Below are 12,317 nucleotides of genomic sequence, written 5' to 3'. Positions count from 1 at the left end.
TGATGTAGGTCAAAGAGGAGACTGAAAAAAGCTGGCTTAAAACTCAGCATTCAAGAAACTAAGATCTTGGCATTCAGTCCTGTCACATGACAAATAGATGGGGAAAACGTGGAAACTGTCAGATTTAATTTTCTTGGGCTCCAGAATCTATGCGGATGGTGATTGCAGCCATGAAATTAAAAGAGACTTGCTCCTTGGAAGAATAGCTATGACAAACCTAGATCAGATCAGATCAGATCAGTCGCTCAGTGGTGTCTGACTCTTTGCGACCCCATGAATCACAGCACACCAGGCCTCCCTGTCTATCACCAACTCCCAGAGTTCACTGAGACTCACGTCCATCAAGTCAGTGATGCCATCTAGCCGTCTCATCCTCTGTTGTCCCCTTCTCCTCTTGCCCCCAATCCCTCCCAGCATCAGAGTCTTTTCCAATGAGTCAACTCTTCGCATGAGGTGGCCAAAGTACTGGAGTTTCAGCTTTAGCATCATTCCTTCCAAAGAAATCCCAGTGCTGATCTTCTTCAGAATGGACTGGTTGGATCTCCTTGCAGTCCCAGGGACTCTCAAGAGTCTTCTCCAACACCACAGTACAAAAGCATCAATTCTTCGGCGCTCAGCCTTCTTCACAGTCCAACTCTCACATCCATACATGACCACAGGAAAAACCATAGCCTTGACTAGATGGACCTTTGTTGGCAAAGTAATATCTCTGCTTTTGAATATGCTATCTAGGTTGGTCATAACTTTCCTTCCAAGGAGTAAGCATCTTTTAATTTCACGGCTGCAGTCACCATCTGCAGTGATTTTGGAGCCCAAAAATAAAGTCTGACACTGTTTCCGCTGTTGCCCCATCTATTTGCCATGAAGTGATGGGACCGGATGCCATGATCTTCGTTTTCTGAATGTTGAGCTTTAAGCCAACTTTTTCACTCTCCACTTCCACTTTCATCAAGAGGCTTTTGAGTTCCTCTTCACTTTCTGCCATAACGGTGGTGTCATCTGCATATCTGAGGTGATTGATATTTCTCCCGGCAATCTTGATTCCAGCTTGTGTTTCTTCCAGTCCAGCGTTTCTCATGATGTACTCTGCATAGAAGTTAAATAAACAGGGTGACAATATACAGCCTTGACAAACTCCTTTTCCTATTTGGAACCAGTCTGTTGTTCCATGTCCAGTTCTAACTGTTGCTTCCTGAACTGCATACAGATTTCTCAAGAGGCAGATCAGGTGGTCTGGTATTCCCATCTGTTCCAGAATTTTCCACAGTTTATTGTGATCCACATAGTCAAAGGCTTTGGCATAGTCAATAAAGCAGAAATAGATGACAGTGTATTAAAAAGCAGAGAGATTACTTTGCTTACAAAGGTCCATCTAGTCAAAGCTATGGTTTTCCAGTAGTCATGTATGGATGGGAGAGTTGGAGTATAGAGAAGACTGAGCACCAAAGAATGGATGCATTCAAATTGTGGTGTTGGAGAAGACTCTTGAGAGTCTCTTGGACAGCAAGGAGATCCAACCAGTCAATCCTAAAGGATATCAGTCCTGAATATTCATTGGAAGGACTAATGCTGAAGCTAAAGCACCAATACTTTGGCTACCTGATGTGAAGAACTGACTCATTGGAAGAGACCCTGTTGCTGGGAAGATTGAAGGCGGAAGGAGAAGGGAATGACAGAGGATGAGATGGTTGGATGGCATCACTGACTCAATGGACGTGAGTTTGTGCAAACTCTGAGAGATAGTGAAGGACAGGGAAGCCTGGTGTGCTGCAGTTCATAGGGTCGCAAAGAGTGGGACACATGTTAGCCTTAGCGAGCAAGCAACAGTCAGATGGGCCTCAGCTGACCTTGGTGCCCAGTGGGACGATGGCGCCCCGTGTGGCCACGCTCGGTTCTGCACGAGCACACTGGGTGAGTGGAGGGTGACACAGGTCCTGTTTGGTGAGACTGGCTCAAAGCCGAGGAAGAGAAGTTGTCCTTTTTTTATCTTTATTTCTCTGGACACAAATGAAACAGAATGTATGCAGACAAAGCAGCAGTTGCTACACGTCAGCAGAAAATTCTGTTAAAACAGATGCTTGTGGTTCTTTGTTATATAGAAGTACCTGAGCAGCAGTGGATTGAAGTGTAATTTCTCTGTAATTTCAAACGTTAGAAGTTTTGAATGGAAAACAGGATAAACTGGGAACTGAGCTGATTTGTGTAATATATATTTGCACCATTATACTTTTATATAGTACTCACCTTAGGACAATGTATCTTCCATAGGCTGTTAAGTCAGGGATTTGTGTGAGCTTTGAAATGATGATTTCTTGGGCTTTTCTCAAGGACAGCGGAGCCTGTCCTGGGTGTGAGGAGGCGTAAGTCTAACTCTTGTAAATGGCCCTCATCTGCTCTCAGCCTTTCTTGGGAGTTAGAGAAGAGCTGAGGTTCACGTCTAGGCCATCGGGCAAGACAGAGCCACCTGGGTTCCCGTGCAGCCAGCCCCCTGGAAATTCCCCATCCCATGTCCTGCACACTTACCCTTCACCAGAGCCTGCGTGTCAAGCTACACTCCCAGGCTTGCAGGCCTTGGAGTTGCCTGTCCTTGAGACCAAAGAAAGTCCAGAGACAGCGACAGAGACATTACCTTACACGTCAGAAACATAGGCTCTGAAGCCACAGCTGCCTCTGCTATACACACACACACCCCATTTATAGGGGGAGATTGCCTTCAGGTTGGCTTGTCAGTTACCAGGGAGTCCAGCAGCTGGGGCACACCCCTTCCAGCCCCTCAGGTTAACAGCCAGGACCAGCACGAGGGCAGGTATTTCCCTTGAATGAACTAGCAGGTGGAGTCTTTCTGGCCTAAAGATTAGGACAGTCCCTAGCTGAGGCAGAGGGCGAGCGGTTCATGTGAGTGGAGGTGAGACAGATGCTGGACAAGCAGGAGGTGGACAGAGAGCCGGAGGACGGCCGTCCCGCGTGGCCTGACCACACACCACATAATAGGTATTCATTCTCAGTTGCTGCATTTTGTCAAAAGACCAGTGTAGACCTCGAGGGCAACAGGATTATGGGTGGGAGAAGGTTGTCCTTGAGCGCCTGTCTGGACTCCTGAACTGGTGACAGGTGGATGCCACGGCGGGAAAGGCCGCCCGAGCTGACAGCCTGGCCCGACAGCTGCTCCAACTCCACTGTCGCTGGGCGGAGGCCACCTCTGTGGGTTGGGAAAGGTTGGAAGTGGGTCGTCTCCATTCGCTGGGAGGGACTCATTAGGGCGAGAGGGAGCTGAAGTCCAAGGGCTGCACTGCACTTTGCACGGCTGTCGGGTTCCATCTGGGGCTTGTGGGGCCAACCTGCCCAGGAGGGACGCTCACCTGTGTGGTTTGGGAGGCCCAGGATGGGTGGGGCCTCCAGTAATCTGCTGGGATAGCACTGTAGGGGGGTGCTGTTCAGTCGCTCAGTCGTGTCTGACTCTTTGTGACCCCGTGGACTGCAGCACACTAGGCCTTCCTGTTCTTCACTATTTCCCAGGGTTCGCTCAAACTCATGTCCACTGAGTCAGTGATGCCATCCAGCCATCTCATCCTCTGCCATCCCCTTCTCCTCCTGCCCTCAGTCTTTGCCGGCATCAGGGTCTTTTCCAGTGAGTCGGCTCTTCACATCAGGTGACCAAGCATTGGAGCGTCAGCTTCAGCACGCTGTATGGTGTGGCCCTTCACTAAGCAAGATGGCAGATGCCCTTGTCTCTGGTCTTGTTCCTAAGAATCAATGCTAGGGAAATCTAGTTGGAAAAAAAAATTACCAAGAACTACTAAATTGTCTGGTATCAAAAACAATGAAGAAAATTGTGATACATGAACTGAGTAGAATATTGTGTAGCTGTTAAAATAAGTCTGAAAATCTTCACATGCTAAGTGCCTGTGCTGTGCACACATGCACAAACCCGTGTACAGGGCACTGTGTGGACACCCCTGGGCCTCACGGGGCTGCACACTGGGGTCAGGAGAGAAGTTAACCGCTGAGTCTGGAGCTGACTGGCTTGTAACAGCTGGGGGTGCTGCCGGCATCTGGGGCGGGGGAGGCCAGGGATGCTGCTCAGCATGCCGACTGTGGGACACCCCCACCACCCATCCTCCTCCACTATGATCAGCCCAAGTGTCTGCAGTGCACAGGCTGAGATTCTGGGATGGGGGTCCATTGTGAAGCAGAATGAGAACCCCAGTCAGAATCAATGTAGAAAATGAAACTTAACTCTGGGATTGGTGCACTCAGCACACACTGACTGACCACGGGAAGTGGTCAGTGGGCTGTAACCAAGGGCCCAGAGATGAGTGTGATGCAGAGCATCCTCTGGCCCTCACTCCGGAGCAGGAAGCACACTGTCATGCCCACCCACACAGGCGACAAGGGACAGGGCTCCTGGGTTGGAGGAGGGCCAGTGGGTAGTGGGGACTCCCTTATGGGGCTGGTTTAGGTGACAGACCCTGGCAGGTACGCGTCCTGGCAGGAGCAGGGAGGGTATGGGGGTTAGGGGGTGACATGAGATGGGGGAGCAGGGGGCCAGTCTGAGAGGAGAGTGCTGGCTGAGATCCCCTGGCGGAGGCCAGGTGGGTGGGACCAAGGTGGACAGCTGACGAGAGGCCAGGGCCTCGCAGGTCCCCCGATGGCCCCTCTGTTTGCACTCATGGGGAGCAGATCCTCAGGGCTAGGGGGGTGGGCAGGAGGGCTGAGGGGTGCCCTGCTTGCCTGGAAGGAAAGAGCAGGGTGGGGACTGTCAGAGGCCCTGGTGGGCAGTTTGGCCACCTTTGGGGAGGAACTGGGGGTGAGGCTGGGATATTGGCCGTCGGTATTTCCAGAGCCTTCATTAGGGGTAGAGGTGGAAGGTATGTGTCTCCTAAAGGGGCCCTAGGAACAAGGCAATCTGTTTACAGGTGGGAGAAACGGGGGATGTCTATGTGCGATGGGGGAGGAGCCCATGGAGGGCCAGGTGGGAGAGAAGGGGCAGGTGATAGCTGGGCTCTGGGGAAGCTGAGCCTGGGTGGGGTGGGGGGAAAGAGGGGCTGGGGGGCTGAGCCTGGGCTGGGGTGGGGAGCTGAGCCTGGGCTGGGGTGGGAGGCAGCTTGTCCGAAGTGGGTGTGGGGAAAGCAGGGGTGGGGGCTGCGGTCAGGTTAGGGGGTGAGGGCCCAGGCCTTTTGCCTCACTAGGAATCCCCAGATGCTGTAGATGTGTGTCCTGGGGGTGAGGGGATGGGCTGGGCAGTAGCTCTGTCCGCTCTGCACATGCCTCAGGCCTGGCCGGGCAGGGTGTTTTCTCAGTTCAGATGGTGGCGGCAGTGCCTTTTCCTGACTCTGCCCTTCCCCTCGGCCTCATTGCCAGCCCCAGGGGAACGAGCGCTCAGTGTCACGCACCTAAAAGCCGCTTCCTTTCCCAACCTCTTCGACAGACGACAAGACGTTCCAGTGTGAGATGTGCTTCCGGTTCTTCTCCACCAACAGCAACCTCTCCAAGCACAAGAAGAAGCACGGGGACAAGAAGTTCGCCTGTGAGGTCTGCAACAAGATGTTCTACCGCAAGGACGTCATGCTCGACCACCAGAGGCGGCACCTGGAAGGTGAGCGCACCTGTGGGCTTGGGTGATGCCGCCCCGCCCCCGTGGGTGCCTGCTGTAAGGCGCTGCCTCACAGGAACTGGCACAGCCTCGGGTCCTGCGGGGAATGGTCGCGTCACATGTCAGTGGGAACCGGAGCCGTCCCGAACACTCCACGGGGCGCTGAACACTCCACGGGGCGTGGGGAGGATATCAGGGGAACTGGACTCTTTGAGGGACTGAACGTCCTCAGTCACCCAAAACAGTTTTTCCAAGGAGTTTAATATTGAGGAAATGCTTCCGATATAAGTAGGGAAAAGATGGGGTATGAAGTGCCACATGGGGTGTGCTTGCAGCCATGTGGGTGCAGCAGAGCCTTGCAGGAGGATGCTGTTGGGGCCACGAGTGACTCCCCCTCTTCCCCTTCTGTCTGTCGAGGGCCCTGATGACCCTTGCCAAGTCTGGCGGGCCTGGGGCTGCCCTTCATGTGGTGGGTTCACGAGAGGCCAGCACAAGACAAAGTGGACTTAAGTGGGGTCAGTATTGGGGTGGGACGTGGCAGGGCAACTGAGGGAAGGAGTAAGACAGGAAGTGAGGTGTGTGTGCGGGGGGCCCCGCAGGGCAGACCCGACGGGAAGGCCAGGGCACCAAAGAGAAGAAGGAGACCTGGGCCCCTGGGCCACAGGTGTGTCCTGAGCACGCACCTCACCTGAGGTTTTCTCCAAGAACCTGCTCTGACAGACCCTCTTTTTAAGTGGCACTTCAGCTTTAGTGGCTCAGATGTGAAGAATCCACCCACGATGCAGGAGACCCAAGTTTGATCCCTGTTTTGGGAAGATCCATTGGCAACTCACTCCAGTGTTCTTGCCTGGAGAATCCCCACGGACAGAGGAGCCTGGTGGGCTACAGTCCATGGGACACAGAGAGTGGGACATGACTGACTGCCTAAGCACAGCACAATCCTTATTCTGCAGGCCATTGCTCTCTTGCCAACCGGCCTCTGTAAGCAGCACTCACTGAGCAGAGCACCTTCTTATTAAAAAAAAAGTCACTTTACAAAGAATTACGAATGGAGTATATATGCCTGTTGAGGAAAAAGGTCAGATAACAAACTCGTACGTGAAGTCTGACCACTGCACACAGCTGTGTATGTACGTGTGTCATCGTGGCTTTTAATACATGCCTGATCACGTCCTGCCTCACGTTTGCATCCTGCCTTTTTACCTGGCCCTTCTCCACCTGGTTCATAAGCTCCACCACTCCCTCTGTGATCTGGGGCTGCTCCAAGGGCCTGGTGTCCACTTTGTGAGTAGGTGGCCTTGGGCACGCCCCTGGGCCTGTCTCCTCACCATCTGCGGTGGGGATAACCACTGCGCTGACCTGCTGGCCTGGTTGAACTGGACCCTGATTATCAAGCCCCAGGTGGGCCCCTAAGAGCTGCCATTACCTGGAGAAGTCAGGTGTTTCCTGATTGACACATGTGTGGGTTGCATTATACAACTTTTATCTCACAATGTTTTACAGCTGACACAGCTCAAATCATTTTCCTTGGGAATGAGCGAATACTCTGTGGCTGTTCATGGCCTTCCCTTCTATATAGAAGCGTAAACCACACCAGCTGCACACCTGCATGCTTTACTGCTGGGAACTGTTTGTCTCCAGGTCACCTTGCCAGCCATGTTTGAGCCTGGCTCTGTGTTCACATGGTTTATGCAAGAATGCCCCAGAAAGACAGGTCAGTGGTTAGTAAGAGACCCTGAGAAGGAACTTCTTGTTTGTATCCAAAAATTCCTTGTTTCCTGAGAACTTCTCAGTCTGTTTTGACCCCAATTATGAACACTTGGGCTTCCCAGCTAGTGCTAGTGGTAAAGAACCTGCCTGCTAATGCAGGAGGTGTAAGAGGCCAGGGTTTGATCCCTCAGTGGGGAAGATTCCTTGGAGGACAGCATGGCAACGCACTCCAGTATTTTTACCTGGAGAATCCCATGGACAGGGGATCCTGGCAGGCTGCAGTCCATGGGGTTGAAGAGTCAGACATTGAAGTGACTGAGCACGCACACATGAACACTTATGCCTTAATTTTCTTTTTTTTTTTTTAGTCTTACTGTTTACCTTGATCCTGATTGGGCTGATTTAATGTTAAGTATGAATATTACTATCTTTTTAATAAGTATTCCCGCCTACTCTCAGCTGTCTCAAAGAATCCCACCGTTGTCTTGAGCCTTTAGGTTGAGCACAAATGCCTTCCTTACGGTAACGCATTCTGACTCTTCTGCGTTGTAAAACTCGCTGCCCTTGGATTTGCAAGTGTCAGGTGCGGCAGGCGGTAAGGAGCTTGTGGCGTGGGCTCCTGCCCCGTCGCCCGGGCTCCGTCTCCGAGCGGCAGGTGGCGCTAGTGCATCACAGACAAGAGACCCTGCTGGCTCCTTGGACCCACCCATGGGCAGCCCTGACCTCTGCTGGCTGGGCGAGCCCCTGGCAGATGGCGGACGTCGGAAGGGACCAGGGCTCCCGCGTGCGGTGCGCACTGACTCTGACTCTCGCGGGCGGGGGTTTCAGGAGTGCGGCGGGTGAAGAGGGAAGACGTGGAGGCCGGCGGCGGTGAGAATCTGGTGCGCTACAGGAAGGAGCCGTCTGGATGCCCGGTGTGCGGCAAGGTAACACGAGTCGGTGCGGTACCCGGGACCCAGCTCACCTTTTTCTATGGGAAACCTGAGAGCTCTACCCACTGCACGCGTGGACGGGGTTGGGGGAGAAGGTTTAGGGTCGAGTGGATACTCGGGTGTCCTGAGCCACGGGGTCCCGTTACTCGGTGCTCCGGTCATCTGCTCTCTTGCTGTCGAGGTGGATCTCCAGTGAAGGAGCTCAGCCTTGTCTCCGCTCAGCTAGGATTTTCCGCCGATGCCGCCAAAGTGCGCATGCTCCATCTCCAGTGCCCGGAGCCGGGCGCGTGTGGTGGAGGGGGCTGGACGTTCTAGGTTTACATCTTGGTCAGTTGTGATCCTCCCGCACTATTTCCAAGTGAGACACTGACCCAGCCACGGCCACACACGCCATGCATGTCCATGGATGCTTGTGCCCCAAGTAAGCAAATCAATGCTGGGCTGTCTGAGCTGGCCGTCAGAGAGGCCTGACTGCTCGGCAGACCCTAAACTTCCAGAGTGCACCGACTATCTGAATAGCCCCGGGCCACGTCCAGGAGGGGCATTGATCAGCCCTGCGTGGGGAGCCCTGTCCAAGTGCTGCCGTCCAGGCCACGTCAGCTTACACGGGAAATGGTGGTGGTCTTTGTGCATGTGCCCCCTGCAGTTGCTCCATTCTTAGACTTGCCTCCCACTACTCGGGAGGCCCAGGCTCTCAGTCCCACAAGCCCACGGGAGCCACGTGGCCCTGGAGCATCGGTGCACCCTCAACAGACACCAGGTCCAGACGATGGAAAAGTGAAACCCCAGGCCACTGGCCAGCTGTGATTTGGCCTAGCCTGCTGGCAAGTGGCCACATTGCCAGATCTTTTGACCTTTTCAAGAGAAAACGGAAATCCATGTTTTTATGGGAAATTTCCTGATTTTTTCTTTTTCAAACCACAAAGCAAACAGGTCAGCTGGGTTGTGTGGCCCGTGGACCCACAGTGCAGGCCCTGACTTAGTGTGGGTTTAGGGGCTGGAGTGGCAGGGGGAGCAGGTGCCGCAGAATGCACACCTGAGCCCAGGTGGCCAGGCAGGGGTGGATGAGGCTGCCCTGTATCCACGGATCCTGCTCATCCTGCCTGCCGACCACTGGCTCTGAGGAGTGACAACACCATGTCCCTCCTGTGTTCTTGGAATACCCTGTGCGTGAACCAGCCAGCTATGTGACTCACACTCAGACACGTTTTATTCTGTGAGATGTTCACTGGATGCTCACAGAGGGATGCCGGCAACAAAGGAACCTGAATGTCTCCAGGACTGACTTCTTCACTGCCTCCAGCTATACCTGTCTCCAGCCCTGTCTGCTTGGAGAAGACAGGTGCTGGGGGACACCCAGGGCCTCTGTCCCTCCCCAGAGGTGCCCATCTTCCTGCTCTGCTGACTTGACTTGCGGCCCGGCCTCCCTGGGCTGTGGTCTCAGGGCTGTCGGCCCCAAGTCACCTGCAGATCTTGAACGGAAATGTCCCTCAACAACATTTGCCTCTGTTCCTTGTGAACCTTTTTCCCTTTCATTCAGGTTTTGGTCTCTTTCTGAGAACAGTGCTAAGGAGACCTGCTCCTCTGGTTACTTGACCATTAGGGGGAAAGCCATGCGGCCAGAGACTTTAGATCAGTGGGGTTGGGGTGGTGGTCTCTGCAGGCACATCTGGATTAGTATTGATTGGGTGAATGGCTGAGTCCCCACACTTATCACTTTAGACACGAAATACAGAGAAATTGAGGGAGGTGGTAATAATTATGCATGAAATAGGGAACACAAACTGTAACTCTGATACCCACTTTGAGAAAACTGCAGCTGTTTGTGTGACTTACTCTTCTTGGTAGGCCCCATTCCAGTGAAATATTTGAGTAAAATTGTGAGCAGAGTAGTGTATGGTGAAGACTAAAGAACGGTTAGTTCTGTATTACAATGTAAGCACCAGTTTAAATGGTTAAACGATCATGATTGCAGTACCACGGGATTATTTCTCTTGAACACTGAGGATTTGTGGCAACTTATATTTTGGGAGGAAACTACCGCATTTTTGTGCCCGATTATGTTCTCTCAGTGAGGCCCTACATGCGTGGTAACAGGCATCTCCGCCCCCGCTCTCCTGCCCGCAGGTGTTCTCCTGCAGGAGCAACATGAACAAGCACCTGCTGACCCACGGCGACAAGAAGTACACCTGTGAGATCTGCGGGCGCAAGTTCTTCCGTGTGGACGTGCTCAGGGACCACATCCACGTCCACTTCAAGGTGAGTCAGGCGCCTGGCGCGCGGGGGGCGGGGCCAGCCCGCGGGGCGCGGGGGCGCGGGCCCAGCCCTCTGTGTCCGAGGGATATTTTTGCTGCTCTCCAGGTGAGCTCTCTTGAGTGCTGCATTTCACGCCCACCTAAAGGGCTCACATTAAAAACCCTCCATATGGGGAGGGAGGAGGGTTCAGGATAGGGAACACATGCATACCTGTGGCGGATTCATTTTGATATTTGGCAAAACTAATATAATTATGTAAAGTTTAAAAATAAAAATAAAAAAAACAAAAAAACCCTCCATGCTAGATACCTCCTGGGAGAAGACCAAGGATCAGGCCAGGGGCTTTTGCTTCCCTCCCTACCTTTGAGGAACATGAGATGAGAGCTTGCCAGTGTGCAGGGTAGTGAGGATTCGGGTTCACTCTCGGGGGAGAAGTGCTGATCCGGGAAAAAGGAAAGAGTGGTAGGTGCCCAAGTGAGGATGGAGAACACGCCCTCCAGGCGTCGTCCGTCTCAGGGACTGTTCCTGGGAGCTCCAGCCCTGGCATGCAGAGTCATGTGAACGCAAGCAGGACCTGATGGCACCATCGTCAGGGGGTGGGGTGTTCCAGGTGACCCGAGGACACAGTTTCTGCACCTAGTGTACAGGCCACCGGTTAATGCTTCTGCCAAGCACGTTAGAAGCAGAACACGGTGATTGTCTTGCAGGACATCGCGCTGATGGATGACCACCAGAGAGAGGAGTTTATTGGCAAGATTGGGATCTCCTCAGAAGAAAATGATGACCATTCAGACGAGAGTGCAGACTCAGAGCCTCACAAATACAGCTGCAAAAGGTGTCAGGTAAGCAGACCGCGGCTGCCGAGCGCATGGGGTAGCGGGGCTGCTGGCCCGCAGAGGCTCAGGCTCGGGTGGGGCCCTCACAGAAGTCCTGGAGGGCGCCCCAGGGCTCGTCGCTTCTCCGGGATGATGGTTGTGGGTCTTATCACCATCACAGGGACCACCGTCTCAGAACCAGTCTGGTCCACACGGTGCCTGTGTGGCTGACCAGCGTGGACCTGTGCGCCGGGGCTTCTCTCCTTGGCCGTGCCCTCGCACACAGCAGAGGGCCTTGCTTAGCAGCTGGCGGGGCAGGGGGAGGTTTCCATATTCAGCAATTGGTAGACCCTGTGGTTTCACAAAGTAGGTCCCTGTGTGCTGGGCACCCGCACCAGGCCCTGCACTTGTCAGGACCTTTGGGTGTGGGGGAAAGATGGGGTCGGTTGAGTGCAGAGGAGAGGAGTTCTAGAAGCTGCCTTGGGTGAGGGACGGGACCTGCTGTGAGAGTTAAAGGAGGACCTGGGGTCTGCCTCTTAACGGCCCCCCTGCTTCATAGTTTTGCCGGGTACTGGCCCTGCACCTTAGAGTTCCTCTCTGCTGCGTGGAGGCGGGTTCTCCCCCTGTGCCCGGGGCGCCTGCGCGGAGGCGGCGCATCGTTAGCCGCGGGGATGGGCTGCGTGCGCAGGTGAACAGCGTGTGCGTCCGCAGCTCACCTTCGGCCGCGGGAAGGAGTACCTGAAGCACATCATGGAGGTGCACAAGGAGAAGGGCTACGGCTGCAGCATCTGCCACCGGCGCTTCGCCCTAAAGGCCACCTACCACGCCCACATGGTCATCCACCGCGAGAACCTGCCCGACCCCAACGTGCAGAAGTGAGGATCCCGGGACTCTAGGGTGGTGCGGAGAGAGGGCTGGCTTCCCGCAGAGGGGTGGTGAGCACGGAGCAACCTGTCTCCTTGGAGAGCCCTGGGCCGGCCTGGGGGATGCGCTGGCCTTGCTCCTTGCTTG

The 12,317-nt window shown here is 54.1% G+C and overlaps 1 protein-coding gene across 2 annotated transcripts in view; it reads left to right on the top strand.

Moving 5' to 3' along the window:
- Window positions 1-12,317, top strand: part of PRDM15 (PR/SET domain 15) — a 69,467-nt gene that overhangs the window by 41,045 nt on the left and 16,105 nt on the right. For both annotated transcript variants that reach the window (XM_061422225.1, XM_061422234.1), the window contains exons 12-16: window positions 5,429-5,596; window positions 8,132-8,229; window positions 10,363-10,494; window positions 11,199-11,333; window positions 12,018-12,181. In XM_061422225.1, coding sequence (XP_061278209.1) covers window positions 5,429-5,596; window positions 8,132-8,229; window positions 10,363-10,494; window positions 11,199-11,333; window positions 12,018-12,181 — 697 coding nt within the window. The remainder of the gene's footprint in view (window positions 1-5,428; window positions 5,597-8,131; window positions 8,230-10,362; window positions 10,495-11,198; window positions 11,334-12,017; window positions 12,182-12,317) is intronic.

Source organism: Bos javanicus, chromosome 1 (assembly GCF_032452875.1).
Source record: "Bos javanicus breed banteng chromosome 1, ARS-OSU_banteng_1.0, whole genome shotgun sequence".
In the NCBI taxonomy this organism is placed as follows: domain Eukaryota; kingdom Metazoa; phylum Chordata; class Mammalia; order Artiodactyla; family Bovidae; genus Bos; species Bos javanicus.
Note: the sequence above shows the minus strand (reverse complement) of the source record. Positions and strands in the feature narration are given on the sequence as shown.